Source organism: Pollachius pollachius (genome assembly GCF_949987615.1).
Source record: "Pollachius pollachius genome assembly, chromosome: 12".
In the NCBI taxonomy this organism is placed as follows: Eukaryota; Metazoa; Chordata; class Actinopteri; order Gadiformes; family Gadidae; genus Pollachius; species Pollachius pollachius.
In genome coordinates, this window is record NC_136945.1 from 4452491 (window position 1) to 4468522 (window position 16032).

Consider the following 16032-nt stretch of genomic DNA (forward strand, 5'->3'; position numbering starts at 1 on the left):
TGCGTCCTGTGCGATGCTAAACCTGTACGTTGTGTTGTGTTGTGTGTTCCGTGTCCACAGACATCGTGCAGAACAAAGAGTTTTACATGAACGCAGAAGTTCGGCCGCCCTTCACATACGCGTCCTTAATAAGACAGGTAAGGATTCTGTTTGTGCTTACAGAGCACTTAATCTGGCAGCTGAAGCACGCCGGGGCTCTTAATCTTCTCCCGGCGCGAAATAAACTCAATAAATATTCAGCTTTGACACAAACTGCTTATTTTCTACTTTTCCTCCTCCCCCCCCCCCCCCCCCTGTCCTCTCGCATTTCCTGCTAAATTCCAAATGCAATTTAGAGTCATTTTTTGATGAGTTGTTCCAGCAACACTCTGGTTATTATGGAATTCATTTCACACAACAGTAGGGACGGACCTGTTTTAAAATGGCCAGTCAATTATCGCTGTGGCGCAGTAATCTGGCTAATCTGGGGAATTAATCTGAGCCCGGGCCATAATTGCTGCCCCATAATCTGCCCTGAGAAATGTTTTTCCCGCTTGTCCTTCGTTTGCGGCCGCCACGAAAAAGAAAATATATTCAAATCTTTCCCAATTTGAATAGGAAACAGAGTGGGTTTACTAAACAGAGCCTGAGTGGAGCACAGCCTATGTTTTTCATATTTGATGTTGCATAGTAGAGCCCTTCCGTGTGCTAACCTGGGCTGCGTCTTGTGAATAATTGATTGCTTTTAGTTTTTTTGGGGGGGAGGGGGTAGGTAACAAAATGCTAAATGTTTTACCCTGTCACTTTCTGCTCCACCCAGGCGATACTGGAATCACCGGAGAAACAGCTAACACTAAACGAAATCTACAACTGGTTCACACGGATGTTCGCTTACTTCCGGCGCAACGCGGCCACATGGAAGGTAATGCCTGCCTCTCTGTCTGAGCGTCTGTTTCAAAGCGAACACAGAAATGGAGGACGAGGGATCCTGGGGGGAGGTTGAGCGATGGCCTAAGCATGTCAACTCCTCGAGTAATCCCATTACTCCTTTTCAAACAATACGCCACACTGCTTATTCTCTCGGAGCTGGACCCGCTTCTATTTTAGCAAAGTGTGGCTTGGACACGACACCCATAAGAGGAGAAATGTGCGCATTATTGTGGAGAACGTCTTAAAAAAGTCCAAGAAAAGCAAGCGCAGACCGAATATTTAGAAATGTTTTGGCGTTGAGGGGGCATGTGTTTAATCCAGCAGCGCTCTGGCAATGACTTCTGGCTGAGCCCCCCGTACACATCTGAACAGGACACACTTCTGTTTCCACTGGGCCACACACACACACTCTCTACTCACACACGCATACGCACACTGTTTTTACTCACAGACGCAAACACCCTTACATACACATGCACACACATACAAACATACTCTACTCCAAAAGGTTAAGCACATTCAAACCCACAATCTTACATGTGAAGACACACACACACACACACACACAAAAGTATACAAACACACACAAACACTCATAAATTTCCAGACATGCAGGAGCTGTGAAATAAATCAGTTAGAGAGGTCTGGTGACCTGGGGAGAGACAGACAGGGGGAGGACTGATGAGGCGTTTGAGTAGCAGCAGGAACGGGGCTGTGACGGGGCCCCTATCAGCACTAGGTGCTGTCCCACACGTGCAGCTGTAGTATCGGACTCCATGCACCTCTCCCATTGTCTTCTGCTGCCTGTTGAAAGCCTTTTCATGGGGGCGCATTGGAGCTGCTTATACTGGAATGCATGTCACACACACACACACACACACACACCGACGCGCGCACACACATGCACACACGCATAGCCGTTCATGACTCACTCAGTCATTTAAGCTGTCTAGCGTTTCTATGAATATATATATTTGACAGTTTTTTAAGGTATTAGTGAGAAACGGCGTTGATCAATGGTTTGAAACCAAGACTGCATTACCATGGAAACTGGCAGAATGTGTATTCAATATTTCAGTAATTTCATACTTTGGCTCTGAATGTTAATAATTGCTTTTAAAAATGATAACTCCCAGTCTGTGTGATATACATCTATAAATATTTCTTGACTTTCTTTCCATTACTTTTTTATTATTACAATTATTTGTTGTTTTATTATTTGTTGCTCGATTCTCATTATCATTCGTATTAATCACCTATCAATTCTTCATTGCCATAAATACACAAGCGATGTGTGCGATGCCTCCCGGTGTACTGAAGGCCCCCTGTTGTCTTTCTCTCTCCCCCTCACGCCCGCCCGCAGAACGCAGTCCGCCATAATCTTAGTCTTCACAAGTGTTTTGTGCGGGTAGAAAACGTAAAGGGGGCCGTGTGGACTGTGGACGAGCTAGAGTTCCAAAAGAGGCGGCCTCAGAAGATCAGCGGGTAGGTCGGGGGGCCCCCCTCTCACCGCCGACCCCCCCGGGGGGGGGGAAGAGGCTGCTGTGTCTGTCGCTGCTGTCGCTGCGGCTCCATCTCATGTGTCTGTGTGCCGTACGGCCCCTGCTCGCTTACTGCCTCCCATGCTTCTCCCTGGTGCCTTTTGGTGATGCTCCATAACCACCCCCCCCCCCCCCCCCCCCCTCCCAACCATCTACCCCCCATGGCTTGTGCTTATTCTCATTTGGATCCTTGTCCCCGTCTGTCCTTGGTGTCTTGTCTGTCCGCGGTGTCTGTCCGTCCGTCTGGCCCCCTCTGCTGCCTGTGTACCCCAACACATCTGCATCCTGCTGCTCCCCTCCCCCCCCCCCCCCCCTCCCTCCCTCGCGCCCGCCCCCCTGCGGACCCCCCAGGGCGCAGTGCGCACCAACCTGTCCCTGCACCGGTGCTTTGTGCGCGTAGAGGACGGGGCCGGGTCCTGGTGGACCGTGGACGAGGAGGCGCGGCCGCACGTGCAGCGCGGCCGCCCGCGCAAAACCACCTACGTCGCCGCCGACCACAGCTTTGACCAGCTGCTCGTACAGTAAGCCCCCCCCCCCCCCCCCCCACCCCCCCTCCCCCCTCCACCCTCCACCCGCACATGCTCCACCCGCTGGCTTCCTGTGCTGTGATGTTGGCTGTCCGTACCTGTGTGGTGTTTGTTATGTGATCAGTGGCATAGCCTTAGCGCCTTGCATTACCGCAGTGGTAACTACGTTAGTAAAACATTTGATATACACCTAAATATATTTATATATATATATATATATAAATATATACACAGTTGTTATGTGATATTTTATTGATCTCAGGGCGTGTAAGAGTGGTGTGTGAGTGTGTGGTGCTAATCGGATTGTTTCTAATGCGCCCAGAAGCCCGGCATTGGTGAAGAACATCCAGACCAGCCTGGGATACGGCCCAGCGCTCTCTGCTGCCTTCCAGGTACACCTTACACACACACACACACACACACACACACACACACACACACACACACACACACACACACACACACACACACACACACACACACACACACACACTGACACACAGATACACACAAACACACACACAGATACACAAAAACACGCACACACACACACACACACACACATCCATACACACACTCACACACAGACATCCAATCACTCCAACCTCCCACCCAGCCGCCCAAACACTGAACTCTATCTGAGGACTTCTGTCTGCACACTCCCCAAGTGGAAATTACAACCATAAGTTTGTCTCCACCTCAGACACACACACACACACACACAGACACACACACTCACCTTGGCTTTGTTTTCATTGTGTGTGAGTGTGTGTGTGTGTGTGTGTGTGTGTGTGTGGGGGGGCACACGTGTGTGGTATCGGTGGGTTTGGGAGTGAGAGACCGAGAGAAAGCGCTGACAGCTTTCTTCCGCTCCGTGTTTTAACGCCCGGGGAATGGGTCTGCTTTTTTCTCCGGCGTTGTTCAGGCTTCGATGGCAGAACACAACATACCTCTATACACTACGGCCTCCATGGGAAGCCCCACCCTCAACTCGCTGGCCAACGCCATCCGGCAGGAGATGAACGGGGCCATGGACCATGGAAACAGCAATGGCAGTGACAGCAGCCCCGGGCGTTCGCCCTTGCCAGCTATGTGAGTGGCATACACACACTCACACTCACACACTCACACACACCGAACACGCACTCTTATACTTTTATAACCCACAACCTTCCCCATCCATTCCCAACCCCCCCTACTTCCTGTCTTGAGAGGAGAAAGCAGAGCGGCTGCTTGCCTGCACCGCTGGCACGGCCGCGCTCCAGGAATAACCGCCATAGAGCGGGGCTTGACAACGAAACAGAGGGAGAGAAAGAATGAAAGAGGGGGAGAGAAAGGGAGGCTTTGGCCCACCCCTGCTGATGCCAAGGGAAAAGTACACAAGATGAAAAAGGAAAAAAGGAGGGAGCCAAAGGGAGACAATCACTGAAGGGAAGAGTGATGATCTTGGAGGGGGTGGGGTGTGTGTGTGTGTGTGTGTGTGTGTGTGTGTGCGGGGTCACGGCCAGAGCTATGGCAGGCCTCCCTGTAGAAAGAGGAAACTCCACCTTCTAGAGGCTTCCAGACGGCCGGGAGGAGCGGGACCCGGAGCCCCTCTCGTGTTGTTTCAACAGCCCGTTTATAAACTCTCCTTTATTGCCGTTTAAGAATGAACGGCCGGGGCGGTGGCAGCGGCGGCGGCGGCGGCGTCTGAGGGCCTCCCAGCGCCATAATCACCAGCCCAATTTGTTTCCAAATATTTACAAAATACCCCTGGACGCCAAAAGGCAGTCTTTCAGAGAACGCACGCAGTAAAGTGAGCCGTGACACTTCCCCCTCCTTTTCAGCCGTTGAAAGGAAAAACAACACGCGCTAAAGTCGACAAAGGACAAAACCTGAATCGTCATAATTAGTGAGGAATGATCCCAAATTCACTAGTAGGAACGTTGTGGTAGGTTCTGGAAGCCGCAGCTCCTCCCGTTCACTTGTTGTATACGAGCGTCCGCTAAGTTGTTTGAAGCCTACAATAACAGGCAGCGCCACGCATGCCTTCCAGATGTGTGTGTGTGTGTGTGTGTTAGCTGGTGAAGGAGGAGGAGGGGGTGGATGGTGGGGTGGTAGATCCCAGATGAGCAACAGGAGGGGAATTCAGGAGGATTACCCTCCACCCCACCTCCCCCCATATAAAAGAAATACAAATATAACCAAAGAGGGAAATTCTAGCTAACTCCATCCCCTCCTCCTCCTCCTCCTCCTCCTCCTCCTCCTCATCATCATCATCATCATCATCATCAGAAAAAACAAAACCAAAAACCGTTGATAAGAAGCGGAAAAGGCGAACGTGTAAGCTGAAATGTGCTGGTGGCCAACTGCAGCAGAATGCTCCGGCTAATCACTGGGAACATAGCCCTGAGCCTGGCAGAGGAACAGGAAAGACACACAGGATGGGTGTGTGATTCACCTCAGGGCTGCCTCTCTCTCTCTCTCTCTCTCTCTCTCCCTCCCCACACCCTACCTCCTCTACACACCTTCTCTGTCCCTAAGCAGACAGACACACACACACACACACACACACACACACACACGCACATCATTTTGTGGATAAGCTGCTAGTGTAAAAATGTGTTAAGCACATTTATTTCCTTTGCAGTTAAAAGGTGTCTTGAGTGCGCCAAAGAAAATCATTTAAAACTGCATTTCAAAAAGATTGCTCACACATTCTAGTGCGCTTCTGCGCTATGGAGACATGAGGGACTTAAGAACAGTTACTAACGGTTATTTTATTTTAAGCTCTAGTTGAACATACTGCTTATCAAACATCCAACAAACCATAACCAAAAGACAAACAATTCAACTTAAAATGTACATGTTATATTACAGTGTAGGTCAGCTGAAAAGTGGCAGTTTCACTGTTGAAACCAACAGACAGGAATCAGGGGCCCGACCCAGGGCCAGCTCCAACGCTAGTGAATCAGGGGCCCGACCCAGGGCCAGCTCCAACGCTAGTGAATCAGGGGCCCGACCCAGGGCCAGCTCCAACGCTACTGAATCAGGGGCCCGACCCACGGCCAGCTCCAACGCTAGTGAATCAGGGGCCCGACCAGGGCCAGCTCCAACCTTACTGAATCAGGGGCCCGACCCAGGGCCAGCTCCATTGCTACTTAATCAGGGGCCCGAACCAGGGCCAGCTCCAATGCTACTGAATCAGGGGCCCGACCCAGGGCCAGCTCCAACGCTAGTGAATCAGGGGCCCGACCCAGGGCCAGCTCCAACGCTAGTGAATCAGGGGCCCGACCCAGGGCCAGCTCCAACGCTAGTGAATCAGGGGCCCGACCCAGGGCCAGCTCCAACGCTAGTGAATCAGGGGCCCGACCCAGGGCCAGCTCCAACGCTACTGAATCAGGGGCCCGACCCAGGGCCAGCTCCATTGCTACTGAATCAGGGGCCCGAACCAGGGCCAGCTCCAATGCTACTGAATCAGGGGCCCGACCCAGGGCCAGCTCCAACGCTAGTGAATCAGGGGCCCGACCCAGGGCCAGCTCCAACGCTAGTGAATCAGGGGCCCGACCCAGGGCCAGCTCCAACGCTACTGAATCAGGGGCCCGACCCAGGGCCAGCTCCATTGCTACTTAATCAGGGGCCCGAACCAGGGCCAGCTCCAATGCTACTGAATCAGGGGCCCGACCCAGGGCCAGCTCCAACGCTAGTGTATCAGGGTATTAAGCTATTGAACTGCCAAGCAGCTCAATAGCTTAATAACTACTTCACATTCGCCCCCTTGGCGACTTAGAGACCCCAGGCAACGGGAACTTCCTCTGATCCCCATCCCCCCAAAATATAGATATATTATTTTTTAAATCGTTCACCTTGGCCTCCGCAGCGTGACTGTTGGAGCCAGCGCAGGTTGGAGCCCAGAGGACTCCCAGAGCTGTTTAGAACAATTTGGAGTCTTTTTCTTTAACCAGCCGTCTTCTCCTTTATGCCACAGCCAGAGGACTCCCCCCCTACCTCCCCCCCCCCCTCCCCCTTCTTCATAATGAGATATTTGGCAGATTTCATCTGCTTGCACCGCTCCTCTTCGGAGCGGGCCGGCGCCGGGCCGGGGGCTCATGTTTTCCCGCCTTGTTTACAAGTGACAGCATTATTATTCTCGCCAGGGAAAGGGAGGAGGGGTCTGTTTCTTATCACGCCGAGGTAGCCCCCCCCCCCTCCCCCCCGACACCCCCCACCCACACGAGTGTCTCCCCTGCCAGCGCTTTTCTTCTCTTTATTGACACTTGGTTGGAGAATATGCATTAATTTGGCGGAGTTTAAGGGGAGTGTGTGTGTGCGTGTGTGTGTGCGTGTGTCTGGTGGCTGTGTTTTCCTGCCTGAAGTTGATTAATGATACGAGGCGGCGCACGGGTCGCCCCCCCGAGACCCGGTGTGCAGGTTGTGCATGTTAACGAGGAGGCGGGAACACACACAGAGCGCCGCCGACGCTATCACCGCTAGCGCCGCCGCCGCGCTGACAGCACCGCCGCTCCCCTCGCTCTCTAGCTCTCTCTCTTCTAGGTCCCCTCTCTCTCTCTCAAGCTCTCTCTCTCTCTCAGGCTCTCTCTCTCTCCCAGGTCCCCTCACTCTCTAGCTCTCTCTCCCTTTCTCGCGCTAGCGCTCTCTCTTGATTACGCTCTCTCCACCCTCTCTCCATATCACTCTCTCACTCTTTCACGCTCTCTCCAGGTATCCCTCTATCTCCCTCTTACTACATCTCTCTCTCTCTCTCTCTCTCTCATTATCTCCCTCCCCGTTCTCTCTCCCTCTGTGTGTCTCTCTCTCCCTAGCCTGTCTTGCGTGGTTAATCTCCCTCATTTATCAATTTTACCTGAATGCGGTGTTGTCGCTCGGCGTGATTTCTTTTCATTCATTTTCTCTCTTGGTTTTGCACCATTTTAAAAGGAGAGACATGAATTATCAGCCCCAGCAGTACGCCTCCCGTCCTCCCTCCATCCCTCCCCCCAGTCTTTTTGCGTCGGAGCTTCGGTCCGAAACCTGTACCTTTTCGGAGTGTCGTGCGTCCACACTAACCCAGGGTTGTCGGTTTGATTCCACCCCAGGCATCACATCAAGGAGGAGCCCCTGGACCCCGAGGACGAGGGGCCCCTGTCCCTGGTGACCACGGCCAGTCCCGACTTCGACCACCACAGAGATTACGATGACGAGCAGGGGCACGTGGACATGATGTGAGGCCTCTCGCTCTCACCCTCCCTCCCCCTCGCTCTCTGTCTCTCTCTCCCTCTCTCTCTCTCTCTCTCTCTCTCCCTCGTGCTCACTGTTACCAACGCCCCCCGGCCCCTCCCCCCCCCGGTCCACCTGAATGCCCGCCCTCCCCCCTCGGCCTCAGAGACTGGGCGCCAGACCAGATCCCGACGAAAAGGTTTCCGTGGACGGAATGGCTGACGGCTCGCACCTCCAAGCCCCTCCCCCCAACCAACCCACCGCCCACCAACATGTCCCTGAAGGAACGTTTTGGGTGCCGTGACGATACAGAGAGGAGAACACTGAACAGTGATACCGTCCCGCGCGGGGATGGCCGGTCTCTCTTCTGTCTTTTGTTTCTTTTATTTCTTTCCTACATTTCGTTGTAGCGAAACTCACTGAAAACGGTTTGGGATAAATAAACAGAATTTCTACTGCTATCGGGACGTTGGGGACGGACCTAGTGGGATGTGGGATGGGGGGGGGGGGGTGGTCTTGTTACTTTTTTTCGGCGGGAATTTACGGCGGGAACCCCTCAGAGTTCCCCTCACAGCCAAGACGGACTGCGATCCAAGCGCCCCTCCCCTCCCCACCACCACACCTCCACCGCCATAGGACGTACGTTTGTCATCTCCTCTCTCTCACACACGCACACAAACGGACTCATCTCTCTCTCACAGACATTCATGTGACCATATGCTCTATACGGACAGAGCAGAGAGAGCGCGCGCGCGCGAGATAGAGAACGAGAGACATTCGGTTTACACGCGTTGGACGTGAGAAGAAAGAGGGATGTCGGTGGACATCTCGAACCGTCGACACTGCCTTTCAACACTTTCTTGGTTGGGGTCCTTCTTTGACCGGGATGAACTTTCGTGGGTTCTGTTTTTGAATGGAGGGGGGAGGGGTTGCTAGTGTATATCAAATATCTACTGTGTGTTTGTCCTCCATTTGCTGTTGCATCTACATTTTTTGTTTTGTCGTTGTAATTATTTCATATTTTTTTGTTTTGACCTGATCAGACCTCATACGTTCGGCTGGGGAGATTCATGTGCGGTCGGCCCCTCGATGATGAATGTTTTTGTGGTTTTTAATTCTGTGTTTGGCCCCCTCCCCCCTCCTGTAGACAATTTGCGGTCGCCAAGCAGAATGTCAAGTTACGAAATCATATTTTTCTGTCATTTATTCGACAATATTCCAAACGCCACCAACCTGAACCATAGGCCACACATACACATACACACACAAACACACACACCCTGTTCCATGAAGTCCATGGGCAATGCACTACTCGTAATGAAGGTTCTCTCGCCACGCATCAATGAAGTCTAATTTAACCTACGAATGAATGACAGAGAAATCGTGCCGGTTATGATTTGTCTCCTGGAATTATACTGTAGGGGGGAAGGGGGGGGAGACGGGTCCTTCCAGTGGAGCATGTCTAGGGCGAAAACCAACTAAATCCGAGATAACAACACAAGACGTTTTTATATCTCTCTGTTTTTTTTTTTTTTTTTGCTTCCACCACCACGCCATTCAGGCGTCTTTAGCCAATCACGCGTCATCTTTCGTTTCTTTCTTCCACGGCGGCGCAATAACGTTCATCACGGTGTGCCGACTTTTAAATGAGGACCCACCCCCCTTTCTTCATATAGTTCGTCGCCCCGCACAACACGGCATGTTGTTTTAGCGGTTAGGCCGTGATGAACGATGCACCAATCAGAGGCTTCATTTCATGGAGCGGCTGCCCCGAGACTCGCAATAACCAATGACTGAACATTCCAACGTTCGACAGGCACGGTCGAGGGCCAATAGAGAGAGAGTATACAGTACACACACCGTCGATGGAGACGGGTTCAGCACACTCAAGGGTCAATACCCCTGTCCAAGTTGGTCCAGACTACAACTATTAATGTGTTGTAAAACAAAAATAGACAAATTTTAAGATTGAGTGACAAAAGGAAACTGAGTGAATCGTCATTACTGTTAAATCAACCACTTTTTTGTTTTTTATTTATAACTTTCTTTTTTAATGTTTTAACTGGCATTTATTGTTGTTGATGCATCTGATACTGTGTTCTGTGAGTACCAAAGATAATCTACTAAGTCAAAGAATTGTTTTTCTCTCCACGCAATAGGCGACATAGTGAAATGGCCAAATATTTCTCCTGCGCTCTCTCCCATCGGATTAGGAAGGATTACCTACGACATCAAAAATAATATCAGATTGAAATAGACTGGGAGGACTGGGATAGAAGCTTTGTCTACTTGATAAAATAAAATACAAAATAAAAACCAAAATCGGTTGGCTTTAAGCGGACATCTGTACCGTACCCTACTATTTTTAGTTTCTTGCTTTTTTCAGTGACCAAAACAGAATGGGAGACGCAGAGAGGGGCTTCCACCGTGTTTATGACCAAATTAAGGGAACGGTTTGTCTGCTCAGCCAATCAGTAGGAGGAACTGTACCCTTACTGCTGTACAGTTGAGAGAATACAAATATAGAGTTGTTGTAAGTTACGCCACGGATAGAAATTAACAGAACATTGCAGTGGAGTTCAAGAGAAAATCTTTTGCAGAGACAAATAGGGGAACATGAATCTGTACTTCGACTGGACCACAAAATGATTCACTGTTATCGTTTGTCATGTTTCTTTAACAGTGGGGGGAGGCTGGGGGTTCTTCATGTCCTCTCGCTGCCTCTTCATGCGTGTCAGATCTCAGACGATTGTATGCCATGTTTTGAAGTTTGTTTTTACTCGTCACTTAAAACGTGACACTTGGCTCCTCTCTGTCTAAGGTGGCGAATAAGAGTGTTGTTTTTTGTTCATCTTTTGTTGTTGTTTTTGTTCATCGATTGTTGTTTGTAGTTCCTGTCCACGTAAAAAACAACATTTTTTTCATATTAAAACAGAAACACTCCTGTCCACCAACTAAAGCTGGGTGCGAGGTACTTCATGACAATTGTTGTTTTGTTCATTGAACCAACCTGTTCACCGTGCATTGTTTCAACCAGCTCGAAGAAGATGTGAGGAGTGATTTACGAGTTACATGTAATGTCCCTCCACACACACACACACACACACACACACACACACACACACACACCACATTCAAAGGGTCCATTGCTAGGTCAAGTTATTCTTGTCCTCAGAATGTGTGGCTCGACCCCAGACTAAAGAGAACGGCATTAGAAGACGTAATACCTCATTCCAGACCTATAGGGAGGGATTCGGTTTGAACGAGAGAGGGACAACATTTCATTCAGTTGCTCTTCCGTGTCTTGCATGTGTGTGTGTCTGAAACTGTAGAGAGGAAATATATTTAAAACACGTAGAGAGACTCAAATGAGTTGCTTATCTAGTGGGATTCATGTTATGTTTTTTTTACTCTTGTTTTTCTTGCAAACCAATCTAAACCTCAGGCCATCAGTTTGCTAACGTTGGGTCGTCGTTGAGATGTTTTCCACCAACAGGTTGTTCGTACATTGTCTGTATCGCCCTCAGTCTCCTTCTCCCCCCTGAATCCTTCTGTTTTCTGTTGATCGCGTTTTTCTTTTCTTTACAAAGTTCCACCAATGCATCTGATTCCGGTGTTGGCTTTCGTCGCCCGTAACCGCTCGGTTCTTTGACTTCGACTTTGAAATAGCTACCAAATGAGAAAGAAAAAAAAAAAAACGCTGTATGTATTGGAAACGCAAACTGTGCTGCAAATAATGCATTTGACTTAGTAAGCCAAGGCATTGGATGACAACAGGATAAAAAGAGGTAAAATACGGTATCCGCAGCGAGTGAGGGGGTCGGGGATTTGGGGGTCGAACACAATTTTATGTATTTTAAACTGTAATATAGATGAACCAGACTTTTCTGGGTTATTGTTAAATGACCTAAGCGTTTTGTACAGAAGATTTTTTTGGTTTTCTCTTTTTCCTCCTTCTCTCTGTGCTGAAGCTGTTGTTTTTTTTATACTTGGTTTCGATGGTCCAACCACTGGCCACTGTGGCTGTCTGTAGATCACTCTGAGGACCAGTGAGGCCAAGGGGCTGCATGAGTTATTCCAGGGGTGGGGGGATGGGTAGGGGACGGGGGTGGGGCTGGTCGTTAGGGAATGGGCTCTGGTTAGAGTGGTCTGTAATAATATAAGTGTGTATCAAACTAATGATATTTTCTATGAAACTATCAGGAGGATAAAGAAAAAGAAGAAAAAAATATGCAGTGCCAAGATGTAAAGAATAAAGATTTTCTTTTCGTTTTGTTGAGAATTGAGTTCACTCTCGCACATGGAAAATGTGTCCTTATCGTCATCGACATCCACGTCATCGCCATCTTAATTGTTTAAACTGTGTAGGCGGTTTAAAGAATAATTTAGCCCATGTTCTTCAATTATTATTTTTTTTAACTCAGACCACCTGTCACTGGTGGTCTCGCTGACCCGAGCATTCGAAACATGCAATAAAATTGCCAGTTGGTCAGATTGTTTCCTCGCGTCTCTCCTTGTCTGTATCTATATTATTATTATTATAATTATTATTATTATTATTATTATTTATTTTGGTCAGTATGGAGTCAACGTTGTGGTAGTGGATGACCTTTTGACCTTTGTTGATAGCAAATTAGCTTTTGCTCGCCCTAACTGTATGATTGGGCAAGTATACAAAAGGGAAAAGAAATTACGGAAAAGCGACTGAAATATAGAAAACTGATTTTAGTGAAGAAATGCTGGACGCATTCATCCCTTATTAACTGAAATGGTTCCAAATATTTTCACATGAGTACACCTCATACACTAGACAATGATTTAAACTACTACTATGGAGAAGCCTATGTTTGTACTCACAGTACATAGTATCCCACATTATCTCCTAGCCTCTCTACGGAGCTGGCGGCTGGCGCCACCACCGTGCCAGCCTCGACATTAAATTATCTCGCAATTAAAAGAGACACTTAAACTGTCCTCTCCTAACAGCAATTTAGGTAACTGCATTTGATAAGTCATAAATTGCCATCGCATTAAAAATTCCATGAAAAATATTGTTGGTGAGATGTGTGCGGAAACGTCTCCGTAGGAAGCTAATGCCGAGGACTGGGCTGTGTTTTTTTTATGGCGGAGGTTGGGGTTCACGTTGTCCACTAAACAGCAGACAGAGATCAGGTCTAAGCACTTTTAATCTTGTGAAACAAGCAATTACAAATAGTCGCATTGATTCGTTAAAAAGCTTCGGGTGACATAAATCGTTCCTGCGCTCGGCTTATTGCACCGATAAATAAATGTCAAGTGCATTATTAATTAAGAGCTTTGAAAGACAAGATTTAATGCAAATGATATAAAAATCTTGAGCCATCTTTAGCAGGGCTATATTTCCGCCACTTTGTGTGTGTGTGTGTGTGTGTGTGTGTGTGTGTGTGTGTGTGTGTGTGTGTGTGTGTGTTTGGTGACGTGCGTTGCCTTTTGCGTACAGTAAATAATAGTAGACTAACAGAATCTCTCCTTTATCTGGAGTGGGTGTCCATGGCAGGTTGTTCTCATGTTTGGATTTTCAGGCGTGTTCTGCAGAGGCGTGGGTTGGAATTCAAAAGCAATTCAACTGATTGAATCAAACAGTTTATCACTAATTTCCCTCCACACCTTATTGCAATCATAACAATAGGCCTGCGATTTATGAAGCTAAGGCTTTTATCAGGAACAGCGGTTGGCATAACAGCAGGCATCTAAACAGATACCATCCACCAACACCGTAACATTTTTAACTACTTACTGATTGGTAAAAAAAAATACTTGGAAATAATTTGATATTTGTTTGATGTGCAAGCAATTTAGCTGTGGTTTGGAGTTATGCCCCAAAAAAGACAGAGGCAGAGGCCTTAGGATAGTTTTGTATCGTTCGTTATTTGAATGGAGCAACTAATTAATCACTTCATCATCCACTGCAGTCACACCCACTTAATGACACCTCATCACAATAGAACATCACAAGAAGGACTGCTATTTCCTTGTTCCTGAAACAACAACACTACCATCACAATAACAGCAGTATCATGTCCTCTCCATTCTCCCCCCACTCATACCTGTATTTCAGGGATGGGAACCCCCCACAAAATGTTGAATTGTTCCCAGAAAAAAACAGAAAACTGTGGCATTGACTTTGCCGTCCTCTAACGAGATAGGGGCTTCAGTCACACCAGTGGAAAAGCCGTCTGGCAGCGGCCCAACACCGCAGCGAAGGCAATTAACAACCCTGCAGTGTTTGCTATTCACCCAGCGCTGTGAAGAATTTGTTTATTAAGATGGGCTGCGGGCGCCGGTGTGCAGCAGACCTGCTTGTAATTAGATTCCAATTATTTGTCTGTTTCTGATATTGTAAACTGGCACTTAGTGCATCAGTTAAATTGACACAGTGAAACGCCTGGTTTGCTCGGTAATTAAAAGGCGCTGTGTTAATTAGCTGATGACCACTTTATTTGCGGTGCCCTCGTGTTGGGGGGGCTCCTCCTCGGCGAGCCGCGCTGTTTGGATCGCGCGCTGCCAGACGTTTCCCTAATCAGCCCTTGTTTTGTTTCAATTACCACCTGCTGTTCAGAAGGCATGCCTGGGTGCACCCCCCACCCCACCCTGCCTCCTCCATATATCCCCGCCCCCACCTCCCTCCCGCTCGGCCGCCAAAGGCTGAGGCCCACGCCCGCACGCTTGTGTTTGTGTTCGTTTGTGTGTGTGTGTTTGTTTGTATTCAGCAACCCGGTCAGGTACATACACAAACACAAACACACACACACACACACACACACACACACACACACAAATAATTAAAAAAACCCACGTTTAGGCCTGCATTCTGTTTGATATTGGAAGGCATTGCCCAGGCAGTCTGACCATTGAGAGAGGGCAACCAAGGATGGATGAAGGTATTAAAGATGCTCCTCCCGTTCGTAAGCAGTCCTCACGGGAGCAGCCCACGCTAACCACTCTCTTATCGAGGTCATAGCTGAGGAGCTAACACTGATCTTAAATAAGTAACTCTGTGCCGGTGTGTGTGTGTTTGTGTGTGTGTGTGTGTGTGTGTGTGTGTGTGTGTGTGTATGTGTGTGTGTGTGCATGTGTTTGTGCATGCGGGTTTGTGCATGTGACACTGTGTGTGTGTGTGTGTGTGTGTGTGTGTGTGTGTGTGTGTGTGTGTCCAATACCACCCCGATGTCAGCACCATAGAATCCTTATGCTGACATTCCGTTCATTTAATGAATGAAAATATCAGTTTTATGTTATGTCGAACACCTTCTGTCCACGATACAGAGCGCGTTTGTCTCTACGGTTGTCGACAACTGACTGACACAGATTGCCTATGATAATAGGATTTCTGTCGTCGAACAACCATGACCCTTAGCGTCGAATAACAGTGAGTTCATTGGAGACTGGAGACGGCGAGCTCATCATGCATAATGTGTTGCAGTCATCATGAACAACAACATCTCTCCTACGGATGCACCTCTCTGGCCGCATCTCAGGGTGCAATATTGAGGAAATGTGTTTGTTTGAATAATTGAAGAGATGCAAAACAACATGAATAATTACACTTCACTCTTCCACTCTTGTGTCACAGCGAATTAGCGCACGTGAAACAAGTGGTGGTGCTGCCAAATTTCGAAAAAAATAAAAAGGGAGAAAAAAGTCTTTTCAGGTCTTTGATGTGGCGAAGGAATATCTGATCAACTGAAGAGACTCTTGTTAACATGCAGGACAAGTCGTCAGCACAAACATTTGTTCAAGCACACGCACGCACACATACTTACACATGTATGCTCAGAAACACACACACGCACCCACACACACACACACATACACACACG

General features: G+C 48.6%; 1 protein-coding gene across 5 annotated transcripts in view; it reads left to right on the forward strand.

The window, feature by feature from the left end:
- The window catches only part of foxp1b (forkhead box P1b), a 174930-nt gene extending 162697 nt beyond the window's left edge, over positions 1-12233 (forward strand). For all 5 annotated transcript variants that reach the window (XM_079748013.1, XM_079748015.1, XM_079748014.1 and 2 more), the window contains 6 exons: positions 61-137; positions 800-901; positions 2273-2394; positions 3300-3369; positions 3903-4069; positions 8053-12233. In XM_079748013.1, coding sequence (XP_079604139.1) covers positions 61-137; positions 800-901; positions 2273-2394; positions 3300-3369; positions 3903-4069; positions 8053-8182 — 668 coding nt within the window. In that variant the 3' untranslated portion in view covers positions 8183-12233. The remainder of the gene's footprint in view (positions 1-60; positions 138-799; positions 902-2272; positions 2395-3299; positions 3370-3902; positions 4070-8052) is intronic.
- The last annotated feature ends 3799 nt before the right edge of the window (positions 12234-16032 follow it).